Here is a 25000-nt window from a genome sequence, read left to right as displayed (position 1 = left end):
TCAATATTTCACAGCTTCAGCTCATGTTTTCTGCCACCGATGACTTTTCTCTTATTCAAACCGGTGAACGTTGATTCTCATTGACGGCCAAAAGCAAAAAAGCTCTCTCTCTTGTTTCCCACTGTTTGGATACAAAGACGCTCGTCGGCATCTGACCTGTGACCATCTCTATTCGTACGTTAAAACGCATCGTGTGTGTGTGTGTGTGTGTGTGTGTGTGTGTGTGTGTGTGTGTGTGTGTGTGTGTGTGTGTGTGTGTGTGTGTGTGTGTGTGTGTGTGTGTGTGTGTGTGTGTGTGTGTGTGTGTGTGTGTGTGTGTGTGTGTGTGTGTGTGTGTGTGTGTGTGTGTGTGTGTGTTGAATGGGGTCAGTGCAGGATGGACCGGGCCAGAGGAGAAGAAAACACAATCAGTCCTTTTGGCTGAATCTGCGTCTCCGCCTGCCAAGCTGCACACCGGCCCACAATGCACTGCAGCAGCCTGAATGGACACAACTCTGCTGCACAAGTGACAGACTGTGTGTGTGTGTGTGTATATATGTGTGTCCCTGTTTACTGGTGTGTATGTACTCGTGTGTCTGGGAAAGTATGTGTTGCGTGTGTGTGCGTGGGTTTTTGTGATTATGCCTGATTTAATTGTGCTGTGGGAGCTGTGTGCGTGTGCGTCCGTGCCTGTGTGTGCCTCTGAGGATCCAATCGCCAACTGGAAAATCAAGTTTGAAGCTCCGATTATTATCAGCGTTTATTTACATCCGAGTCCATCGCAGAACTAATTTAATCCAACCCCCTGCGGTCTGCAGATTATTCCTCGTCGTCGTCGTCTTCACTCTTCCTCCTCGTTACGTTATTGATTGGATTACTTTGCGAGTGACGAAATTACGTTTGTCTCGGTTTGTCTGGGCGGAGCTGAAATGCAGACGTGGCGACTGGAAATGGAAGTTGATTAAAAAATAAACACTTAAGAGTGAGATTTTTTTTAAAAAACAACAACAACAAGCATCATGTAGAAACATCTCACCTCGACGAGCAGAACGTCGATAACGCGCCACACAGACACAACCGCTGCACATGATATAAACGAGAGGAGACGCGGCGCGATGATCAGATCTATAAAATGACGAGGGGGGGTTTTATTAAAATGGCTGTAATGCAGGAAATGAAATCATGGGGGAAGTGCATGTGGTAATGAGAGTGCATGCGTGTTCTCTGCACAACAGCAGCTCTTCTGGTTTCATCAGAGAATCTCTCGGGGTGGAAGAGGCTCCAGAGACTCTTGTGTAGGAAGTGGAAATGAAAATATTTGTAGTGTTCAAGAGGAAGATCAGTTTGAGTCTTTTCTCTCTCGTCTCACGCGGCCGTATGCAATCAGATCATTGTAAAGGACCAGTCCGCACTGTTTCATGACATTGAATCGAGGTGAATTAGTCGTATTGATTATTGATCGACACGTTACAGGTACAGGTCGGGTATCGATCGATTAAAGGGGATTCAGGATCCATCCCTCATTTCCTGCTCCCATCTTCTCTCCTTCTTTCCTACCTTCATCCCTCCATCCCTTCATCCCTTCATCTCTTCCCTCCCACCGAGTGTCCTCACCCCCATTTTTCCTCATTTGTTCCCTTGGTCCCTTTGTGTCCTCCTCCTCTTCGTCCCCCTTCCTGCCTGTTGCCTACCTTCCTGTCAACCTCTCCCCGCCCTCCCTCCCTCCCTCCCTCCCTCCCTCCCTAGTGTCCGGGTCGGGCCCCAGGGGACTACGTCTAGTCTCGCACATGTACGGGGCCCCTGCGTCCTTCACACAGCGGGGAGCGATTCGCCGGCCTGCTTGGGATTTTTTTTCTAATGAGCTTTGAGAAACGAGAGAGGGGGAGGGGCTAGTGTTGAAGGGTGCGGATACCACATTCACTGTAACACCCCCCCGCCCCTCTTTTTTCTTCCACACACACACACACAACCGGATTAATTAAAAGCTCACTCGCACTCTCTCTCTCTCTTATCAGTGAGAGTCGAACACTTACTGTAACCCCCCAGGGGGCTCAGCACCAGGCCGGGTGGGCGGGGGCGGGGGGGGGGCGGGGGGAGCCTCCAGGAACGATGCTAATTCCAGCCAGTGGGACGGTGGAAACGGATGCTTAGGAGTCGGCGCCGCCGGTGCGTTCGGCGCTGATTATCTCTGCGAACTTTCTAAAGAAAAGACGGCGTCAGTCACAGTTTGCTCTCATTTCACATTCACGACCTCGCTCTTGCCGAGAGAGAGAGAAACCCCCGGAATCGTGACGGAATCGGTGAGAGATTAAATGTGGAGGAAATGTCGAATGCGACAAGAGACCTTTTTTAGTTCTGTGCTCATGTTGTTTTTGTTCGTGTGTTGCAGGTTGCAGCCGTTCATCACCGGACAGCCCAACAAGAAGATGGCCGTGGAGCAGGTGAGCTGCCGTCCATCGTCGTCTTCGTCACTCATCTCAACTCGTTTCAACACACACACACACACACACACACACGGAGACTCTCGTCACGACGGTTATTTATTAGTTATCGATTGACGCTTTGTATCAATTAACCCTAGATAAATACCGGTGAATAAAACCAGACGGCAACTCAACAGGTCCGAAAACAAGACGGCTTATCACATGTTAACATGATCAAACACACATTAAGACATAAACCAGATTATACAAATTCATCCACCGTCACAGACGTTGTCGCACCTTTTATCACCCTCCCCCAAGAGATCCGTGATTCCAACTCCCTCACCACCTTTCAGTCACGCCTCTTTTCCTCTGCATATCCCTAGCTCCCCCCTGTTCCACTTTTATTTTATTTCTTTTTTTTTTGTACCAGCGCTTTGGGTGCATGAAAAGCGCTTTATAAATCAAATATATTATTAGTATTATTATTTTATAATCTGGTATCTTCCACTTTTAAAATCTTTGTTTCCCAATCAAAGTTCCAATTACACATCTGGAACAAAAGCCTCGAGTCCAGAAAAAGAAAAGCTTGTTTCAAAGAATTCGTGGTGACGATTGATCCTGAAGAGGAAAAAATAAAGACGTACATGAGCACATAGTCCCTATAATCTTAGAGGATGAGGCTGGGATTATTCAGTATTTAATTCTATGGTCAAGAAATGAAAAAAAGACTAATAAGAGCTTGTAGGTTTTCTTTTTCTGCTCTCGTCAGTGACAAAGGCGTTAAATGTCACTGTGTGATATTAAAAAGGTCGTGACGAGTCATGAGTGTAATGTGGTGACGGGAGGTTTCGGCCACAGAGGAATGAGGAATTTTCTCCTGTTTCCAAAACCATTTTCAAACCCGGAGGCGTCCCGACTGCACGTGATGAGGCCGTGACAGTAACAGACTGTGATTCTCCTCCGTCACTCTTCCTCCTCCACTCGCCCCATTAAACAGCTGATTGCTTGAAAATGTCCTGCAGAGCGGACGGGGGCATAAATAAATCTCTGCTCGGGCCGTGTGAGAGGTTGAGGCTCACTTAGTGTCTGTTTGCCCTTCGCTTATAACTCATCGTCCTCCTCCTCCTCCTCCTCCCCCTCCTCCTCCTCCTCCCCGTCCTCTTCCTCATCCTCCTCTTCCTCGTCCTCCTCCTCTTCCTCCTCCTCCTCGTCCTCTTCCTCATCCTCCTCGTCCTCCTCTTCCTCGTCCTCCTCCTCGTCTTCCTCCTCCTCCTCCTCCCCCTCCTCTTCCTCCTCCTCCCTCCTCTTCCCCCTCCTCCTCGTCTTCCTCCTCCTCCTTCCTTGTCCTCCTCCTCCTCGTCCTCCTCCTCCTCGTCCTCCTCCCTCCCTCCTCCTCCTCCTCCTTCCTCCTCTTCCTCCTCCTCGTCCTCCTCATCCTCCTCCTCCTCGTCCTCCTCCCTCCTCCTCCCTCCTCCTCCTCCTCGTCGTCCTCCTCCACTTCCTCCTCCTCCTCCTCGTCCTCCTCCCTCCTCTTCCTCCTCCTCCTTCCTCCTCTTCCTCCTCCTCGTCCTCCTCTTCCTCCTCGTCCTCCTCTTCATCCTCCTCTTCCTCCTCTTCGTCCTCCTCCTTGTCCTCCTCGTCCTCCTCCTCTTCCTCCTCCTCTTCCTCCTCTTACTCCTCGTCCTCCTCGTCCTCCTCCTCTTCCTCCTCCTCGTCCTCCTCCTCCCTCCAGGCTGCTCTCTGCTACTAAAATACATCAGACAGGGTCTGAAAATAAATGCAGGCTTTTAACTTTAACTGTAATATGAAACTGCTTCAGAGGTCGTTGGTTCTTGTCGCCGTTGTTTCTCTTTGAACAAGTTCATTTCTGCTCGTCCTCATTCCGCCTCAATTACAGCTTCACAGCTTTTCAGCCGCCGCCATCGTCGTCGCCGCCGCCGGGGAGAGAAAGAGGCCAGTTTCTCCAACTTGTGTGTTTTAGATTGGACCCAGATTCAATCACAGGTGGTTTTTACAGCTTCACAGGATCAGAAGAAGATTTACCTTCGTCTTTCTGCACTTTATATATGAATATAACATATTTCCCCTCACAGTCTCTTACTTCTCACCCCTGCTGATCCGTCTGATTTCTTATTATCTATTTCTCACCACGAACGGTGGCGGGTGTTATTCTGGGTGTCCGGTGTTGTCCAGATGTTACGGTCCCGCTCGCTTCCGGCGTGGACGACAGCAGGTGACTGACAGCTCGGGTGGATTGGAAAAAGTCCTTCCTGTCGTCTTTTCCTCACCACTTTTCTTTGACCTCAACTGAAAAACGCCACAAGGTCATGGAGAGGTGTTGAGGAGGATTCATAGGACTTAAGAAAGGAGAATGAAATTACTCTCATGGATCAGAGACTTGTGGATTTTGCTCTTTTATCCTCCCAAAGATGAAGTTTATTATTCATTGCTGTGAAACCCCCTGCCTCGTCTCCTTCTTTTTTTTAAAGATCTTTCTTTTCTCTCTCCTTTCTTCTTCCCTCGAGACGTCCAGATCTCTCCTCTTCATGCTCCCGTAATTCTCCTTCCTCCACATTCCTTCCCAGCCCTTCATCGCTCCTCCTCCTCGGCCTCTGGGTCCCTCTCCATCATGTGCAGTTGGCAGCTCTGAACGGTGGAGCTCGGGGAGCTCGGGCTCCGTCAACCAGGAAGAAAACATTGCCACAAGGGGCCGGGTCAACAAGGCTTGTTACTTAGCAACCCCACGGCCCCCTCTCCCTCCCCATGGGAACTGAAGGCAAACGGCCGTCGCCATTGGCTGAGGCTGCTCCTCGCTCTCTGCTCCTGTTATGTAACGTTACAATTTCAGTGCAGTGACGGGCCCAGATTGTGTGTGTGTGTGTGTGTGTGTGTGTGTGTGTGTGTGTGTGTGTGTGTGTGTGTGTGTGTGTGTGTGTGTGTGTGTGTGTGTGTGTGTGTGTGTGTGTGTGTGTGTGTGTGTGTGTGTGTGTGTGTGTGTGTGTGTGTGTGTGTGTGTGTGTGTGAGTGAGAGACGCAGCACTTTTCTGACGAGCCCAGTGAGGAAACGGCGAGTTCACGCGACGGAGGAGGAGCGACGAGTCGGTCCAGCTGCTTCGCCGCCGACCTCCCCCCTCCCCCGAATCTGAGTCTGAGACGGAGGCTGGTGGAGGCGTCAGACAGCGCAGGTCGAGATTGTGGGGATTTAGGAGTCGAGAGGCTTAGAAAAGAGAAGAGGGCGATGAGGTCGCGGGAGAGGGCCTCTGAGGGGCTGCAGCTGGAGTCTGCTTACGCAACAATACCAGTGCTGTCAGAAGTCGGAGAAGTCGTGAGGCCGAGAGTTTACTGACACACTTTGTCTCCTCAGAATTTCACCGAAGCCTGTTGAAGCAATTATTAATCCACATTAATGTGGGAACACACGAGCAGATTTAAAGATGCTGACGTAATGAGAGACTTGAAGGGTTTTGCCATGTGTGCTCACGGTGGAGGTTTATAGAGAAATCAAACTAAAGAGTCTTCATCTGGTTCCAAATACACATACATATATATGTATATATATACATATATATCTGCATATGTGTGTGGACGAGCTCTCAGTCAGGCCACACCCCCCAATTCTACGTTTGGTTGCAAAAAAACCAAACATGGCGCTGGTCAGAATGCGAAGCTCGATGCTTCCGAACGCTCACAAACCAACGGGTGACGTCACGTTGATTGACACTGGATTTTACGCGAATGTGGTTCATGTTAATTCGTGTCAAACGCCAAATGGACGTCTGCGGCAGCTCCTTCGAGAGCTCCGTGTTTATTTTACTGGACGAACCATGAGGATTCACGTATGACGTGATGATGGAGGTAGACGATGGCACATCTTTTGCATTTATCTGTCCTGCAACTTAGACTCTTCGGTTTCGTACTTGCGTGCTAAAAGAAACGCGAGTCGCTTCCCCGCGATGAGACGACGGGCTCCGGAAGTTTTGCTGCTTCTGACAGGACGTTTGTACTCCAACATAGTCTGTGTATGCATATGAGCTGTCATAACTTCCTCTGCCTCACGCCGACGCGTCGTCCTGACCCTTTTAACGGCTCTCACCTCGCTAATTAGTTGGGGAGCACCGTCTGTCTGCTGTTATGATTATTATTTTTCATTTCTTCACATTGCCGCCGGCGTTCAGCCGCAGTAAATGTGGCGCCCGGCTCCGGTGATGAAGGAGCCCGGCGAGACTGAAGTCAGCGGGAATCCACCGAGAGGAAAACGAACGAAGGTGAAAGTCAGAGAGAAAAGAGAAAGAGGTGGAGATTATGTCGTCTGGTCCCGAGGATCGAGAAAAACGGAGGAAACAAAGCGATGTGTGAAAGGAAGGAGGAGAGAAGGACGCGGGGAGGAAAGGGTGGAGAGGAAACATGAAATAAAAAGAGAGAGGTGGGAGGAAAGGCAGGAGGCGAGGTAATGAAAGAAAATTGGAGGGAGAGGAGGAGGAGGAGGAACGAAGGGCCGCAGCAGGGAATCCAACAGGCTGTTGCCGGGGAAATGTCTCTCCGTCACGCTGCGCAACCTCCACCTGCTTCCTAATTATCCCCCGGCTGAAAGGAAAGTGATAACGTGCAGGTTGAAGATGAGGTAGATTCTTTCTATTCCAAAGAAGCCTGAATACACAGTATATGGTGAGATCTCTGTACTTTTAGTTTCTTCAGGTGGAAACAATCTTTCCACGCCCGCTGCTCCCTGGTGACACAGTCTGTTGTTGCATCTGTACGAGTTCATCGCTAAGCAAGATGAGTACGAAACCCCAGACTGGAGTTCTCCACCATGAGATCAGATCTGCCCGCGGGGGGAACGTGGATTCAGAACGCAAGAGCGGCAGCCCGACTCGGGGTCGGGATACCGCGTGATTGGCGGCTGGTGGCGGCGTCCAATCGCTGCGCGGCTGCAGGTGGAGGTGGGCGAGGGGCGGACGCCCCGGCTCCCACGATCGGTTGCAAAAAACAAGACGGCGCTTGTGTCTGTGACACCGGTGATGTCACAGACGCCAGAATCATATTACATTACATTTTCTACACCAGGGGTCGTCATCATCATACGCTTTATTGATTTATTTCTCCCCTTTGTTTTGTTTTACTCAACGGAGACCAGAAATGTTCTGTATCAGACGGAAGAAGAGCAATTTAATTGCAACTGCATTTTTTTAAAAATTGGATCAGAACACAGGAAAAGGTTCAGTAGGTTTTTGGGTGAAATAATACAACTCGTGTGTTTTCTGGAACCGAGATCCTTTCTGCTCTGTGGTCAGAAACATGAGGATCACGTCGGCTCTGTCGTGGTTTCCACTGCAGGGAAAGCGCCTGGTCCCCGTCCTCTGCAGCAGGTCGACTCTGTCTGTTTTCACAGCTGTTCATCTGCTGCTGCCGCCAACATCCACGTTCCCTCCTGGTTCAGGACGCTTTTTATCTTGTTCTTTCTTTCTTTGTCTCAGCGTGTCGCTGGAGAATCCTCTCCTGGTAAAAGAGTCACCTGCAGTTTCCCCCCCGGGGGGGGGTTTGGAAAGTCATATCATCATATATTCATGACAACTTCTCATCGACTCTTTTCGTACGGTACACAGTGTTTCACTGCAGATAGTCAATTGGGATGTGATGTGAGATGATGATGGGCGTGGTCACGTGTCCCTACAGCTCGCACACCATCGCACGACACCGCGTTTCTGATGTTTCACACCGTTTCAAAGGAAGTGGGCCTTGCGAGAGCTCATCTAGCCTCACATTTCCCCCGGGGCGGGACGTTTTCCACCCGGGTCATAAAAAGAAAAAAAGCGCAACCAACAATATTTCCTGTTTGCCGCAGGTTGCCTCGTCCAACCCCCTGCCGGTGCCCGTGGGAGCCCCCGGTGGCGGTGGCGGCGGCGGTGGCAGTGGCGGCGCCGGCGCGGTGGTGGTGGTGGTGGAGAGCGGGCCGGTCCACTACGATGATGCGGCCGCTGAGGACGAAGAGGAGGAGGAGGAGGAGACCTGCGTCAGCGCCATGGAGATGATGGGCAGCAACGGTGAGGGGGTCTGGATTCCTCAGAGACGGATTATCATCTGTAGATTACAAAACTGTTTGTTACAGTAGAAACAGGATATGATACAATACAATACACAGGATATTGAACAAGCGGAAGAAATGGATGGATGGATATTTATCCTCCATATAAGAGTCAATGATGGAAATGTGTAAAGATTAATTTTCTGTTGCTGATGAACTCATTAATGATCAACTGATCATTTTTGTTTGGGGTTTACACAAGTTAGACTCAGACAGACAATCTCCCGCCACACACACACACACACACACACACACACACACACACACACACAGTTAGTGTCTCAGTTAGAATATGATCATAACCGGCTCGAATAATCTTCCACTCACTGGCACATGCTTGAACTTTAAAAAGAAAGAAATGATTCTCTTCAGACTCTGTGACTTGAGCAGTTTCCCATGACTTGATCTGAACATTAGAATTTGCCCGACACTTCTCCGTCGGCCTCAGTGCGACGCGGACTGTGAAATAGTTAGAATCAGTTTTTTTTTTAATGAACGTTCCGTTTCGGGTCACGACTCCGTTTTCTGCCTCGGACTCCTGGCGAGTTCTTTAATGAGATTAGATTTCTCCACTTTACGTCTCCGGCTGTTGAACCTTGAGGTCTCTGACTCTGAAAGTCCTGAGCGACTCCTCTGGTTCCCGTAGGGGAGCTCCTCTGTTTGTGCCCCCGAGGGGTCAAAGGTCAGGCTCAGCCGCGGGGCAGCACCTCTGGGTCGGACGCCCGCGGACACCGGAGGGTTGATGGAAGTGACCGAGTTCACTCCTCTGACCTGCGGCTCGTCTCCGTCACGTCCCTTCTGTGTTCCAACCTTTGTATTAATTATTGAGTTTTGATCTGATCCGTGGAAAACTGAAGGGCGTTACTCTCACGGTCGCACGTGGCAGGAAAGTTTCAACTTTTTAGGGAATCTCTTGCTCATGCAGGTTCTTCTCTCCCTCCAGATTACGGCTGCGACGGAGATTACGACGACGGCTTCTAGCGGCGGACCTCCCTGGAATACTTTGAACCTTAGACTTGAATCCCCGACTGTGTCAAACGTTTACAACCGGAGGCAACAAAACGGCCGCGGATGAGAACCGCGATGCCGAGAGGAGGAACGTGTGCCGGCGGAGCAATCAATCGCACTCCTGGTCGGACGACTTGGCTCCTCGTCTGGACCGGAGAGACGACGTGGGGACGGGAAAGAGAGGAAACACTCAGCACAGGTTCGAGGATTTGCAGGTTAAAGCGCATTAAGGCTAAAACTGGGATAAACATTTGTACAGTGAGGTCACATGTAGTCGTGTAAATGCTGCTAACTCAAAGTTTATTTCAAAAAAGAAAGAAATGCTGCGGATATTTCTCTGCAGGATACGTCTCTTGATTTTAACCTTGCAAATAGTTTGGTTGAAGTTATGAGGCTCAGTGCAGCATGAAAGACAAAAACACTGTCGTCCCTCCAAACCTGCACTTTGCATCCATCAACATCCAAGTTCTTCCAGTTCTTCCTTGCCTCCTCGTCCCGTCTCCGAGCTTGTGTTTCTGCACGTGACAGACGAGCATCAGGTAGCGTGAGATCAATCTTCTTCTTCATCGTCGTCGTCATCATCATGTGTTTTTTATGTCGCATCAGTATTTGTTTGGTGGGCGGACGCGTGACGTCTGCTCCTCCCGAAGCCAAAGTATATCACGACGACGTTGCCTTCTGAACAGCTTCCCGGGTCTTTGTGCCAATGTTTGAGATGTTGTCGAACCGAAAACGGGCGAGATTTTAATTTTAAGTGGAATAACTCTAAGGAACACGACGGTTGGATTGGTTTTTATTTTAGTGTTTCCCCGTAGTTTTTTTTTTTTTTTGTGAGATTTAATTTAATTCCTTATCGTTTGATTTATGTTAATTATTCTTTACGACGTCCTGTCACGTTCCGCAGGCACGTTGAGAGACCGGACGGATTATTGTACTTTCCAGTGGAATGATGAGGGAGCCCAATCGGGAGAGAAGACTATTATGGTACTGGAGGTTTTATGGTTTTTGTTTTTGAAAACTGATCTTTGGGAGGTTGAAAGATGATTGTGGCCTTTTCACTGTGTCCTCACCACAATATTTAATGAGGCGTGTTTTTGGTTTTTTTCGCCTCCTCGCTGCTGCTACAAGTCCTGATGTTACATCTGCATATTGTTGTGTGACTTTGCTGCTACAGTAAAAAAAAATTCACTACATGGACAAAGACGTGTTTCCTCCTTTACTCAAGAACTATTTGCTCATCTCAAGGCCTTCGTCTGCTTGTTTGTCTGAAAATGTTGGATATTAAATTCAGACGATATAGTTCCAGGGTACAGGGAGTCCGAAGCAGAGAATCCACAGTTTCCTGAAGGTCGTGCACAAGGAAACAAGGAAACGAAAAAGCAGGTAAGCAACGAGCAAAATATCCAGAAGCAGGTAATCACACAAATATTCATACGCTGAGAGGCAACAGTCTGGAAGTAGACTGAGAAAAAAACATATAGAGGGGTCTCCTGGCAGGAAACCCAGGGGCAGGAACAGGGGATGTAGCATCGCTTAACGGGTCAAAACCACAGGAAGTGTTGGCATGGTTTCCAAAATAAAAGCGGAGATACTGAATGCCTAGACGCTATAAGGGCGTCACAGACCGTCTTGGAAGTTCGTGTCGGTTGGGCGGCGCGGTGGTACAGTGGTTAGCACTGTTGCCCCGGAGCACGAAGGTTGTTCAATCGCTGGTGACAATGTCACCCAATGTCACCCAATGTCACCTGCGATTGGCTCCAGCCCCCTCAACCCTCAAAGGATGTCAATTGTAGTTGTACGTGTTCTAAGTTCCTCCTGGAGGGAGGAAGATGTCTAGTAATCGGTAAGAGCTCAGCGATTTGTCCTCGTGTTTGGACGGAGACTGAGAGAATGTCCAGACACTCGAGGCCTCCCACGTCCCGATCAGTCCAAATAAAAGAATAGAATTGATGGCAGTAAATCCGAGCAGGCCACTCGGACCGGAGACGGACGTTTGTACAACTCCGTGCTACTTGGACACCAGAAGAAAACAACAACCATTATCACTTATGATCTCAGTCGTACTGACGGAATTATTCATTAAAGCACAAACGAGCTCCTGCGTCTCCGCTCCTCTCTGGAAGTTGCTCTCAGCAGCTTCGAAACTCTCATCCGGGAACTTTCTTTTTACTGCCGTTCAGAATCAGGGCGCTCCAAGGTTACACTTCCTGTTCCAAACACTCCTCTGCTAAGCCTTTTTCCTTATTGCTTCATTTTTTTCCTCAGGACAAATACGCTGCCACGCGGGAAGAATTCCAAATCTACGCTTGTTGGGGACAAGTGGACGAAGACGTTGGGCTGTCATGGTTGACGCACAGCCAAGTGTGTTCAATGAAAATGAAGGGTTATTTAAAAAGCCTTTAAGGCTTGTCCCATTTCATTTGTATCCAGGATCAGTCGCGTTAATCGCCTCTAGACAAACACATTTCTCAAACTCCACGTCAGCGGCGTGGAAGATCTTCGATCACTTCGCCACCAGCGAGCGAATTCACGCGTGCACTTTGTTGTCGGAGCAGCTTCTTGTTTGCACACTCGGTTAAATCGAATCAAGCAATAATATGAGCGCGTGCGGAGCGCGAACGCGGCGGTGGAATTATCGCTCTTCACAGCTGATTGAGAGTCGCTGCGATGGACCATTTAAATTCATCAGCGTGGGCGGATCGCTTCACTTCATTCACCTGTTCTTCATCAGGGACGTGGATTTAACAAGAGCTCACGGATAATGAGTTTGCAGCTGCATATCCCCATAAGAGTCTTTTATACATTTATATATATATATATGTATATATATATATATATATGTATATATATTCATATATATATTTATATATGTGTGTGTATATATATATATACATGAATATGTATATATATATATGTGTATATATATATATATATATATATATATATATATATATATGAATATGAATATATATATATATATATATATGAATATATATATATGAATATATATATATATGTAGCTGCAGCTGAACCTGAAGCAAAGGGTGGAAACGTATTATATTCACATCAGTTGACATGTTGGTGCAGGTTTTTCGAAGTTTGACTGCAAATTTTCACTCGGTTGCTAATTAAACTGTTTGGATCATAAACATAATCAAAGTGTTGATTTCACACGAACGAAAGGTCTTTATTCATTCATCCCGCTAACATCGTCATCATTCGGACATTTCAGCAGCACAGAGGATTCCTGCCCGTGTGAAGTGTGATTATCCACAGTTCATTTATTATCTCGGCCTTGAATTATTCTCTATAATGAGGTGTTACTGTTTTCACATGTTCTACATCACATAGAGGAATTTCTTTACAAAGGTCAAATCTCCGAGCATGAAGCAGACGCCTGTTGAATCGGGACTCGCCACAAACAGAGGAACAAAGGAACAATCATCTCTCTGGTGCCGTTACCAGAATTACGCTTTTCAAAGAGTTCGCCAATGACCCTCTCAGACGCAGAAAATTGGAGCCTCCATTATCTCCGTGTGTTGCACGCTCCGTTTCAGACAAAGAGGGAGGCAACAAAGATGGAGGGAGGAGAGAGAGAGAGAGAGAGAGGGAGAAAGAGAGAGGGAGAGAAAGAGAGAGAGAGGGAGATTAAACGGACCATTAGACCAAAATGACTCCTGTGAAGAGGGAGCACAAAACAAACAGGGCCGCCGCCGGCCGAGGCAATTACCGCCATTATTATTGTGATCACGTTTACAGTGATTATTCGCTGCCTCAGCTGATGACGGGGAAGGGGGGGGGGGGGGGCGTCGGGGTCTGGAGGTAAATTCAGGGGGCAATTGTTCGAAATCCAGTCTGGACAAATTCACGATAAACACCAGAGAGAGAGAATGTTGAAGGACGAAGAGTGAATCAGTGTTTCGTTTTCACTTCTCATCAGGTTCAATGCGGATTCGACCGCCGGGTTTTCTCTCAGCTCGTTTGTTGTTTTTAACTTAATGTTGTTGCAGGAAGATTTAATGAGCAAATTCAAATCTCAGTGGACGTTAGATAAAGGCGAGACAGTAAAGTAGTTTACTTCCGTGGGACTCGGGGATAAAACAACACAGCAACACGATGCTCATTATGTGTCTTCTGTTTCTGTCCCAAAAACCATCCAGCATGAAGAAGTGACGTAGTGAAATCTCCAATCCAACCATGCTGCTAACCGTCAGCTAGCACCAAGCTAACGGCAAGTTGCCACCATGTGTGTTCCCACGGCTGTTTACAATATGCGTTCACATCCTGAGAGCTCAGGACCAGATGGATGATGAATCCTAAAATAATATAGATCTACTTATTTAGTATAAATCGCTTCGTCTCCACAGGTCAGAGGACCCTCACCAACCGCGACCTTGAAATCCAAGATGGCTGCTTCCGCGTATCAACAGTCAAGTAAATGCTGAATGAAGTTTTTACTCTTTATCAGCACGTCTGTCTTTTTTCTGTCTCATTGAATCTGCCGAACACATAGAGCGGTCCACTTTCTGTCTGTGGACGTGTTACTGTACGGCGTTCGCATGTGGGAAATCTCGCGCAAACGCGTTATTATGAACTGGTTTTGCTAACAATGGCTGGCAGGCGGCGATCTTGTTCTTCCACTTCCAAAGGTTCCAAGGGCTCTGAGACATTGAGGCTCCTGTCGACGTCTGTCTGGAATCCATGTCTGTTCTGTATGTTACTGTATATGAAAGATATAAAGTATCGTCGGCTCTGTCGAGCACAAAGAGGGAGTTTTCTCTCTGATCAGGTCAAAGGTGAATGTGTTTGTTGTCTCTGCGTGGCCGCCTGTTAGATAAAGGTCAGAGGTCAACTGAAGTGCATACAACACATTGTGTTTATAAATACACAGTGTAAATGTGGTAAATACATAGTAAAACAATATATCAAATATTTATAATGGCAAAAAGTGCATGAATAAATCATCTTAATATATAGTACGGACAAAAGAATAGAGGCAGTCTAAATGAATCATCATACAGCTTCTTTTCCCTGCAGAACAATGGTAACCAACACAAAGTTGTTGATATTTACTCAACTTTCACCTCCTAATTGAAATGTGTGTTATGAAAGGAACGCAGATGTATTTTGTCGCAGTCCGACTGTGAGGACTGAGGACGACGACCTCGTCGGCCGGAGGCGACGCGTCCCTCCACGGCAGGTAATGAACTCCTTAATGAGGCCGCCGTAGCCATGGCGACCGCGGCCACACTGCATCCCTCACTGTGGTGTGTCGATGGCGGTGGCTTTCACCACACACACGCGTTAAAGACGCTCGGCCACGCTGATGATGACAAACGGGCGTCTGTGGCGCCGCGGCCTGTTAGCCTATCAGCATCGTCCGTCTGTGAGTATGAGCGAGCGCGTGTGATGTATGGCGGGAGGCCGCCGTGCGTCCTCTCCCCGTCGACTCCTTCATTCTTTCCCCCTCCGAACGACTTCATTAACCTTTTTGTGCGCAGCGATAGCCGGCGCTCAGGGACCCTCTGCTCGGCCTCCTCTCGTCCTCCACGCTGCTTTTCCTGCCGTCTCTTCGACACGCCGCCGTCTCATTCCTCTCTCTTTACTGTTCCCTCCGGTTCCATCTCCTGCTTCCTCCTCCTCCTCCTGCGTTCTCTGACGTCCGTCATGTCCCTCAGTGGTCTTTCCCTGATTGCTCCTGATCGCTCACGGTCTGTTTCTGTGACTAACAGGCCTGTTGGAGTCGGACTGAGGCTCAGTCCTGGTTTCCAGTATTCGCCTCCTTCCTTCCCCGTCCCATTGCTGTGAATTTAAAAAAGGGGAAAGTGCGGCTCGGTAAGCAGAGCGTCACTCTGACATCGCCGGGTTTGACTGCAGAGGAACCACGGACCCAAAGGTTAATAATCACAATATCTGATTGAATGTCCGTATATTTTTTGACAACGTGAATGTAGTGTGAAGGGATTCTGAGCTACGGAGCTCGACGGTGACATAACTGGAAAATATATTGATCGGCAGATTGCAGAATATGTCAGTGTGTGTGTGTGTGTGTGTGTGTGTGTGTGGGTGTGTGGGGGGGGGGGTCTGAGAGCAGCTCGGCCGCCTAAACACTTCCATTTGCATCACATCAACACACTAAGCTCTTACATAACCAGCACCCTGGGGAGGTCTGCCTCCATGACCTGGACCAGAGGATGAGGGGAGAGGATGAAGAGGAGAGGAGGGAGGAGGGGAGAGGAGAGGATGGAGGATGAAGAGGAGAGGAGGGAGGAGGGGAGAGGAGAGGATGGAGGATGAAGAGGAGAGGAGGGAGGATGAAGAGGAGAGGAGAAGAGGAGGAAGAGGAGGAGAGGAGGGAGGAGGGGAGACGAGGAGAGGATGGAGGATGAAGAGGAGAGGAGAAGAGGAGGAAGAGGAGGGAGGAGGGGAGAGGAGAGGATGGAGGATGAAGAGGAGAGGAGAAGAGGAGGAAGAGGAGGAGAGGAGGGAGGAGGGGAGACGAGGAGAGGAAGAGGAGGAGAGGAGGGAGGAGGGAGAGGAGGAGGAAGAGGAGCAGGAGGAGGAGGAGGAGGGGAGAGGATGAAGAGGAGAGGAGGGAGGAGGGGAGAAGAGAGGATGAAGAGGAGAGGAGAAGAGGAGGGAGGAGAGGAAGAGGAGGAGAGGAGAGGAGGAGGAGGGAGGAGGGGAGAGGATGAAGAGGAGAGGAGGAGGAGAGGAAGAGGAGAGGAAGAGAGGGGAAGAGGAGGAGAGACGAGGAAGAGATGGGAAGAGGAAGAGGAGGGAGGAAGAGAGGGGAAATAGAGCAAATGTTTAAAACACTATTTTTTGGGATCCACTGTGAAAAATCATCCACTTCCATTCAAACTTGTGACCAAGAGACAGATTCTGCTGAGTAATAAACCGATGGGACCAGGAAGCGCAAAAGTCCTCGGCAGAAGATAAATCATTATTATTCCACGAGCAGAAAGTCCCCGGAAACAACATGTCATCACATCACCATATTCATATTGTACCGGTTTATAGATTTCCCAGTTTGTGGTAAAACACAACAACAAGATTGTGCAAATGAAATGGTCAGAAGACAGAAGACAGAAAAGTTTCTCTCCACGAGGAGTTTCCCCTCGTTTCATCTGTCACACAGAGCTGTCAACAGGAGGAGGAAGAGGAGGAGGAAGAGGAGGACGGGAGGAGGAGGAGGAGGAGGGAGAGGAAGAGGAGGGAGAGGAGGAGGAGGAGGAAGAGGAGGAAGAGGAGGAGGAGGAGGAGGAGGAAGGGGAGGGAGAGGAAGAAAGATGAGGAGGAGGAGGAAGAGGAGGGAGAGGAGGAAGAAGATGAGGAGGAGGAGGAAGAGGAGGAGGAGGAGGGAGAGGAGGACGGGAGGAGGAGGAGGGAGAGGAAGAGGAGGGAGAGGAGGAGGAAGAAGATGAGGAGGAGGAGGAGGGAGAGGAGGAGGAAGAGGAGGACGGGAGGAGGAGGAGGGAGAGGAAGAGGAGGGAGAGGAGGAGGAGGAGGAGGAAGAGGAGGAGGATGGGAGGAGGAGGAGGGAGAGGAAGAAAGATGAGGAGGAGGAGGAAGAGGAGGGAGAGGAGGAAGAAGATGAGGAGGAGGAGGAAGAGGAGGAGGAGGAGGGAGAGGAGGACGGGAGGAGGAGGAGGGAGAGGAAGAGGAGGGAGAGGAGGAGGAAGAAGATGAGGAGGAGGAGGAGGGAGAGGAGGAGGAAGAAGATGAGGAGGAGGAAGAGGAGGACGGGAGGAAGAGGAAGAGGAGGGAGAGGAGGAGGAGGACGGGAGGAAGAGGAAGAGGAGGAGGAGGAAGAAGATGAGGACGAGGAGGAAGAGGAGGATGGGAGGAGGAGGAGGGAGAGGAAGAAAGATGAGGAGGAGGAGGAAGAGGAGGGAGAGGAGGAGGAAGAAGATGAGGAGGAGGAGGAAGAGGAGGACGGGAGGAGGAGGAGGGAGAGGAGGAGGAGGGAGAGGAGCAGGAAGAAGATGAGGAAGAGGAGGGAGAGGAAGGAGAGGAGGAGGAAGAAGATGAGGAGGAGGAAGAGGAGGACAGGAGGAAGAGGAGGAAGAGAGGAGGAGGAGGAAGAAGAGGAGGAAGAGGAGGAGGAGGAGGAGATGAAGGAGGGGGAGGAGGAGGACAGGAGGAAAAGGAGGAAGAGAGGAGAAGGAGGAAGAAGATGAGGAGGAGGAGGAAGAGGAGCAGGAGGAGGAAGAGGGGGAGGAGGAGGAGGAGGAGATGAAGGAGTGGGCAGATTTCCTGAATAAACTCAACAGCACAAACGTCTTAATTACTGAATAATTGATGGCGTGTTTAAAGAAGAAGAAGCAGGAGCCTGTTGTCGACGGGAGCCTCCGGTAATGAGGCCGAGCAGGAGACGCAGCAGATGGGAGGAGACTCGCACGACGACCGAGTGTGATGCAAACTCACTAATGACTTACTGTAAAGACAGTGTGACGCGTGCGTGTATGTGTGTGTGTGTGTGTGTGTGTGTGTGTGTGTGTGTGTGTGTGTGTTCATCACTTATGCAGGCAAGTGTGACATCTGGAGATCAGAAGTAAGAAAACCACTAGATGAGAAGTTGCGTAGTGAACTGACACATCTTCAACTTCACACACACACACACACAGTAACACACACACACAGTAACACACACACACACGCGGGTCCCTTGGCACAGACGTGTAAAAATGCTCGACTTCAAACGCTGTGTTGCGTGTCTTTGTTGTCATTTTACGATTTGTGTCTCGGTGTCACTTTGTTGTCAGCTCATGTCTTTGTGGTCCACCCGGGTGGTTGTCGTGTTGTGTCTCTGGTTGTCGGGTGGCTCGATTGACTTTTCCTAGAAGAAATGTGAACAGGCTTCCCGACCCCCCCCCCCCACACACACACACACACACACAGAGTAGCACTCGGAGCTAAGTGGTAATTAGCTCACAGAGGCTCTGACCCGGACCCACGGCATCGACTCTGTTTTAAAACAGTGAAGTTCAAAGGAGACGAGCAGCTAATTAACGAGCCAGAGAGGAGAAACCTGAGGTGACGAGGGACGAGGAGGAGGAGGAGGAAGAGGAGGAGGAGGAGGAAGAGGAAGAGGAGGAGGAAGAGGAAGAGGAGGAGGAGGAGGAGGAGGAAGAGGAGGAGGAGAAGGAGGAGGAGGAGGAGGAAGAGGAGGAGGAGGAAATGGAAGAGGAGGAAGAGGAGGAGGAGGAAGAGGAGGAAGAGGAGGAGGAGGAAGAGGAGGAGGAGGAAGAGGAGGAAGAGGAGGAGGAGAAGGAGGAGGAGGAGGAGGAAGAGGAGGAAGAGGAGGAGGAGGAGGAGGAAGAGGAGGAGAAGGAGGAGGAAGAGGAGGAGGAGAAGGAGGAGGAGGTAGAGGAGGAGGAGGAGGAGGAGGAGGAGAAGGAGGAGGAAGAGGAGGAGGAGAAGGAGGAGGAGGAGGAGGAAGAGGAGGAGGAGGAAATGGAAGAGGAGGAGGAGGAAGAGGAAGAGGAGGAGGAGGATGAAGAGGAGGAGAAAGACGAGGAGGAGGAGGATAATGAGGAGGAGGAGTGCAGGGGGGCATGGCGTCCATGGCGACGATGGACGCTTCATTTCCTCACCTCACAGGAGACTCTGCGTTTTCCCCAAATGGCTCGTGGAACACACACTTGTGATGTGGCTTTCACTTTCCTACGAGGCTCAGAGGCTGATGTGGGTGGAGGAGGTGGAGGTGGAGGTGGAGGCGGAGGCAGGTGTACGTCCTCCAGACTGTTTCAGGACAACCTGCTGCTGCGAGAGAGTCGGCGACTGTGTAGATAAGAGAAAATGATGATCATTAAAGGAGCAGGGAGACGGGAAGGAGCCGCGGTGTTGGACACATTTCCTCTGTCGTCAATCGGCTCATTAATCTTCTGTTGACCTTCAGAGGACGAGTCAGTCAGTCAGAGAGGAGGAGGAGGAGGAGGAGGAGGATGAGAAGGAGAAGGAGAAGGAGGAGGAGGAGGAGGAGGAGGAGGATGAGAAGGAGAAGGAGAAGGAGAAGGGAGGAGGAGGATGAGAAGGAGAAGGAGGAGGGAGGAGGAGGAGGGAGGAGGATAAGGAAGAGGAGGAGGAGGAGGAAGAGGAGGAGGAGGAGGGAGGAGGATAAGGAAGAATAGGAGGAGGATGACGAGGAGAAGGATGAGAAGGAGGATGGATTAGGAAGAGGAGGAGGAAGAAGAGAAAGAGGAGGAGGAAGAATAGGAGGAGGATGAAGAAGAGGAAGAGGGGGAGGAGGAAGAGGAATAGGAGGAGGAGGAGGAAGAAGAGGAGGAAGAAGAGGATGAGGAGGAAGAGGAATAGGAGGAGGAGGAAGAAGAGGAGGAGGAAGAAGAAGAGGAGGAGGAGGAGGAAGAAGAGGAGGAGGAAGAAGAAGAGGAGGAGGAGGAGGGGGGTTCACTGGCTTTGTCGGCTCTGAAGGTGCACAACATGATATGGAGGGTTCAACTCCTGCCTGTGACCTTTCCTAAATGTCACCCTCCCCCTCCTCCGTCTGCAGCCTGTCGCTGTTCCACCAGAATGTCACACTAACATCACGGTAACTCACAACATATGATCAAAGGTCAACGGGGCTTTAAAACGTCACATTATTTGTGATTATGATCCGTGGAATCTCGTATTATATCTCATGAATGTCCCTTTGCAACGGGAAGCGACGAGGAGAAGATATGAAAGACACGACGTCGACGAGCCTCTGGTAAATATTATGGTAATTATTCTCTGAATTTGATGACGGCAAATGAAGTTAAATGCTACAATCAGCGCCTGTAGCGTTGAGAAAGGAAAGGACGCCGAAGGAGAGGAGAGGGTGAGCGTGAACGACGAGGATGTGCTGATGAGTGTTTCCTGCGGACAGATTTGACGGATGGGTCTTTTCTCGCGCCGGATGAGATTCCTCCCGCCGCCGCCGCCGACAGGAGACGGATGAGTCACCACACGACGCCTCTGCCGAGAAAAGAGCCGACGGAGCGGATGAACGACAACAACGCCGCCGACGGACAACAGCCAAGGTCGGTCGCTCCACACCGGCGATCCGACAAGTTATTAGAAAAATATTTGGTTGAAACTTGCCGGAGGGAAGCGGGCGTTGAGCGATGCCACGAGCCGTGAGATTCAAAGACCCATGACAATCATCTGTTGATCTGAGTATCCTGAATATGTATTTCATAGCCTTGATACACAGTATTATTTTTAGAGGACATAGTCGCCAATGAGGAAGCGCCTGAAACCGGCATTCTCGTGAATGACCAGCAGAGGGCGACTCCGTCGGTTGTTTCTATAGAGCGACATTTTCATTTTGTTAAAATTATAAAATAGACGATAAATCACTGTATGCATTGGGGTGTGGATGCCGTGTGATTGACAGCTGGTTCTGTCCAATGAGTGCAGGTCGCAGGTGCAGGTGGTCGTGCCGTGTCCTCAAGCTCTCGGTCAGGCCACGCCCCCCTTGCTCCTCCAAATATGGTTACTTCTGCTTTCAAAAAAACCAAGATGGCGCCAGACAAAACCAAAGCCAAACTCAAGGGGGAGGCGTGTCTGAGGCCGAGAACACCATGAGAACGGAGCTCGTTCATTGGTTCACTGCTTGCGCATAACTGTTGTCACGTCTCCTGGAATTCCAAAAAATGGCGGGCGACGATGACGATGACGACGACGACGACGACGACGTAACTTCTCACATATTTTCTTAGATTTTTATACTTTTAAAGCTTTTGAATGCTGCGTTTCATTTGGTTATGGTTATGGTTTGTTGTCATTGTACATTATTTAACAATTAACTATATATAATATTAAACTGCAACTTATTTCAAACCTATCAAAACAATATATTGGTTTTTAAAAACAAATCTCTTCGCTGGTTCTCGCCCAACAACACGGCCTCAGCCAGGGCTCCTTCTGGTTTCCAAGAAAGATGGCGCCGGACAAAGTGCTAAACTCGAGGCTTCAAAATGGCCGCTCTCGAACCAATGGGTGATGTCACGTCAGGTTGGAACCGTTACGAATTTCCCGTCCGCAAAGACGTGACAACTCAATTTGAGCACATTCAGAATTAAACTAGATCCTTTTTACTTTGGGGACAAAAGCAAACGTGACCAGCTGTGACGATGACACCGTCACCTTTAACTCTGCCAAATGTAGCGGAAGGGGCTCATGCTAATCACGCTAAAGGGAAGCTAAGAATAGCCGAAGTGGTTACATAACCGGCACATTACCGACGCTCCGCTGGCCGCGACTTCACGCGTTCATTAATAAACCGTGTGTCATCGACTCCCGAGCTTTTATGTTGGGAGATATTAGCAACGTGCTTCAGAGAATTAAATCAGTCGTGCATGATTCCACACATTAGCTCCCTCGATCTTATTTACGCATCAGATGGTTTGACTCGTGCATTAAGTCAGCGTGAGTTGTATTATTCATTGAATTTGATTGAATTTAAATGCTCTCTTTAAACATTAACAAAATAGAAATTAATAAAAAAAAATATGCCTTTAACAATATAATAAACATTATCCTCTTGAAAAGGAGGAGGAGAAGAAACATGCTTATCCAGTCCTACCCCCGCTCTATACAATAATAGTGTAACTGTTAATGATCAATAATCAATTGCTTCTATATCATATTCAAGTGTTCAAGAAAACGGAGGAAAAAAAAAACACAAGCGAAAAAAAGAAAATCAACAATATTCATCCTCCTCATTCCTGTAGCTCTCAAAAATAATTTCTTCATACTGCTTTTTTAAACTGTCTGATATTTTTCCTTTGTTAATAAGAAGGGGATCGTGGTCGTATCGGTCGCCATGGTGATATGTTTTAAGTGATTCTGCAGAGCTGGTTTCAGTCAGTAGAAGTGAAGCCGCTGTGCACGACAACGAGAGGACGGACAACTTTCCTCTCGTGCGTCGGTTCCGTGGTGTGATTATGAAGTTCGTGCCCCCCCCCCCCCGTCTGACCCCGACGTGCCCTCTCCGAGGGGTCGGCCTCTGGATTAGCTGCGTCGGTGCAGGAACGCACCCGACACTGCAGCTCCTGTCTCTTCTCCAAGCTTCTCTGTTGGACGGGCCTGATCCGGGCCTTGGCGCCGAGGGACGCGTGAAATACCTGCGCGTTGTTGAGTACGATCCCCGGCCCCGAGTGCGTACGTCGGCCGGGTCTTTGCTTTGTATCTGAACACCGTCTCTCCGCTGTGTGTACAGTCCGTGGACGTGGCCTGATGTGAGCCTGCGGTTGTGTTATTTCAGATGAAACCCAGGCAGCGTGCAGTGGCGCGTTGAATTTGGTCATCGTGCATCTCCCCCCTCCCCGGCCCCTTCCTGAATTATTCATACGTTTGGGTGAAGTAACACACATCCATTATTCATCCCGGCTCCCTGGTGTCAGGCTCTTCCCCGCCGCAGCTCCGGCGAGCGGTGAGACCTGAAGGGAGGCGCCGGAGCCCGGAGCCTCAGCCGGCTTTACGGTGCACGGCACGCAACACTCTGCAACAGTAGTCATTGTTGGGGGGGGGGGGGGGATTTGCATAAGCTGAATGGGGAATTTAGCGAGTCGGAGCCTCTAACCTCCGAAAATAAAAAAAAGAGCAGTGTTGAAAGAGAGAATGAGTTTTTTAAATCCGAGCAATATTTTGTGACGCTTGTTGTGTTGCGACGTGTTGGAGGACGCCGCAGTAAACTCACGGATTCATTCGAAACTGAGTGTCTTGGTTTAAACACTTTCCTGGAGTTAGTTTCGTCTGTATATAAAAATGGACGAATGAACACAAAGGTCCGGAAAATGACCGAAGTGTCTGAAGCATGTATTCTCTGTACTGACCAGCAGAGGGCGACTCTTCTTCTCACTTGATTTATAACGGAGCTGTAACGGAGTTTATGGTTCAATCTCTAGTTTCAACTCGTGTCCGATGTAAATCGTGGTCTCATCTGAGTCAGCGCGATTGACGGCTGGTAGCGTCCAATCGGTGCACAGTGAGCTCTCGGTCAGACCAATACTGGACACGTAAAGCACCGGAGAACCGTTTCTCTCACAGTGATTCACATAATTCCCCAGTTACGTCATTTAGACTTTGTAGTAGTGTAGTACAAGACTCGTTCACATGGCCACAATCCTGCTGACACTTTTAATAATCTAAACCCAAAAATCAATGGACACATTCAGTCAAATTAAATTTGCAAAGTCCATACTTTCCTTCCAGCAGCAGCCGCAGCATCTGCGCTCGTCTCTGACCTCGTCTGTTCTGTTTATTGCATTTCGTCAGCGAGAAGTGAAATGAACTGCAGGATTGTCAGAGGTTGTGCGCATATATTCCAGCGGCGATGAAACGCTGAAAATGAAATAACGTGAGAGAAAGAAAACCTAAGATAAGTGTTTTTGTTTATCTGACAGCAGGGAGACGCACACACACACACACACACACACACACTCTGCTCCCCGGAGGAAGAAGCGGCAGGTTCACTGCACATGTCCATGATAAGAGCCGAGACGACGGCCGCCGGGACGTGAAAACATCAATCAGCCGCAGAAGCCGCGTCCCGGTTGGCGGTGACCTCTGGTGACCCCCACAGCTTCTTCCACACTTCCTCCTGGACACTTCCTGTGTGTGTGTGTATGTGTACATGTGGTATTTACTCTGAGAAGCCAGACCGTCCGGTATTTATTGTTTTCAGTTTTATCTACAAGTCCAGATTCACTCCCGCCATTAAAACACGGACAAAAGCTGCGTGTTGATTTTGGTCCCGACAGACGTCGGAGAGCAGAAGACGACTTCTGGCCTCCAGACGAAACTGCTGGTAACTTCTCTCTAACTTCTCTCTCTCTCTCTCTCTCTCTCTCTCCCTCTCCCCCTCTCTCTCTCTCTCTCTCTCTCTCTCTCTCTCTCTCTCTCTCTCTGTCTCTCTCTCTGTCTCTCTCTCTGTCTCTCTCTGTCTCTCTCTCTGTCTCTCTCTCTCTGTCTCTCTCTCTCTCTCTCTCTGTCTCTCTCTCTGTCTCTCTCTCTCTCTCTCTCTCTCTCTGTCTCTCTCTCTCTCTCTCTCTCTCTCTCTCTCTGTCTCTCTCTCTGTCTCTCTTCTCTCTCTCTCTCTCTCTGTCTCTCTCTCTCTCTCTCTCTGTCTCTCTCTCTGTCTCTCTCCCTCTCTCTCTCTCTGTCTCTCTCTCTCTCTCTCTCTCTCTCTCTCTCTGTCTCTCTCTCTCTCTCTCTCTCTCTGTCTCTCTCTCTGTCTCTCTCTCTGTCTCTCTCTCTCTCTCTCTCTCTCTCTCTCTCTCTCTCTCTCTCTCTCTCTCTCTCTGTCTCTCTCTCTCTCTCTCTCTGTGGCAGAGAATCCTCCACCGTCGGGATCCTCCGCGCTGAAGGAGCGTTTCACTCTGGAGCTCCGCCAAAATAAATGTGTGTCTCTTTATTCTCTGAGTGAAGACGCTCTGAGGTCCAGCGAAGACGTGGAGCGGAGCGGAGTGGGAGGGAGGGAGGGAGGGAGGGAGGGGTTCAGAGGGATGGAGGG

The 25000-nt window shown here is 49.5% G+C and overlaps 1 protein-coding gene across 3 annotated transcripts in view; it reads left to right on the top strand.

The window, feature by feature from the left end:
* The window catches only part of LOC118286745 (transcription factor IIIB 90 kDa subunit), a 66486-nt gene extending 55794 nt beyond the window's left edge, over window positions 1-10692 (top strand). For all 3 annotated transcript variants that reach the window (XM_035611425.2, XM_035611424.2, XM_035611426.2), the window contains 3 exons: window positions 2369-2420; window positions 8248-8446; window positions 9431-10692. In XM_035611425.2, coding sequence (XP_035467318.2) covers window positions 2369-2420; window positions 8248-8446; window positions 9431-9468 — 289 coding nt within the window. In that variant the 3' untranslated portion in view covers window positions 9469-10692. The remainder of the gene's footprint in view (window positions 1-2368; window positions 2421-8247; window positions 8447-9430) is intronic.
* Window positions 10693-25000: the final 14308 nt, after the last annotated feature.

This window comes from Scophthalmus maximus, chromosome 15, assembly GCF_022379125.1.
Source record: "Scophthalmus maximus strain ysfricsl-2021 chromosome 15, ASM2237912v1, whole genome shotgun sequence".
Lineage (NCBI taxonomy): Eukaryota > Metazoa > Chordata > Actinopteri > Pleuronectiformes > Scophthalmidae > Scophthalmus > Scophthalmus maximus.
The sequence above is the reverse complement of the archived record's forward strand: the minus strand, read 5'-3'. Positions and strand labels throughout refer to the sequence as shown.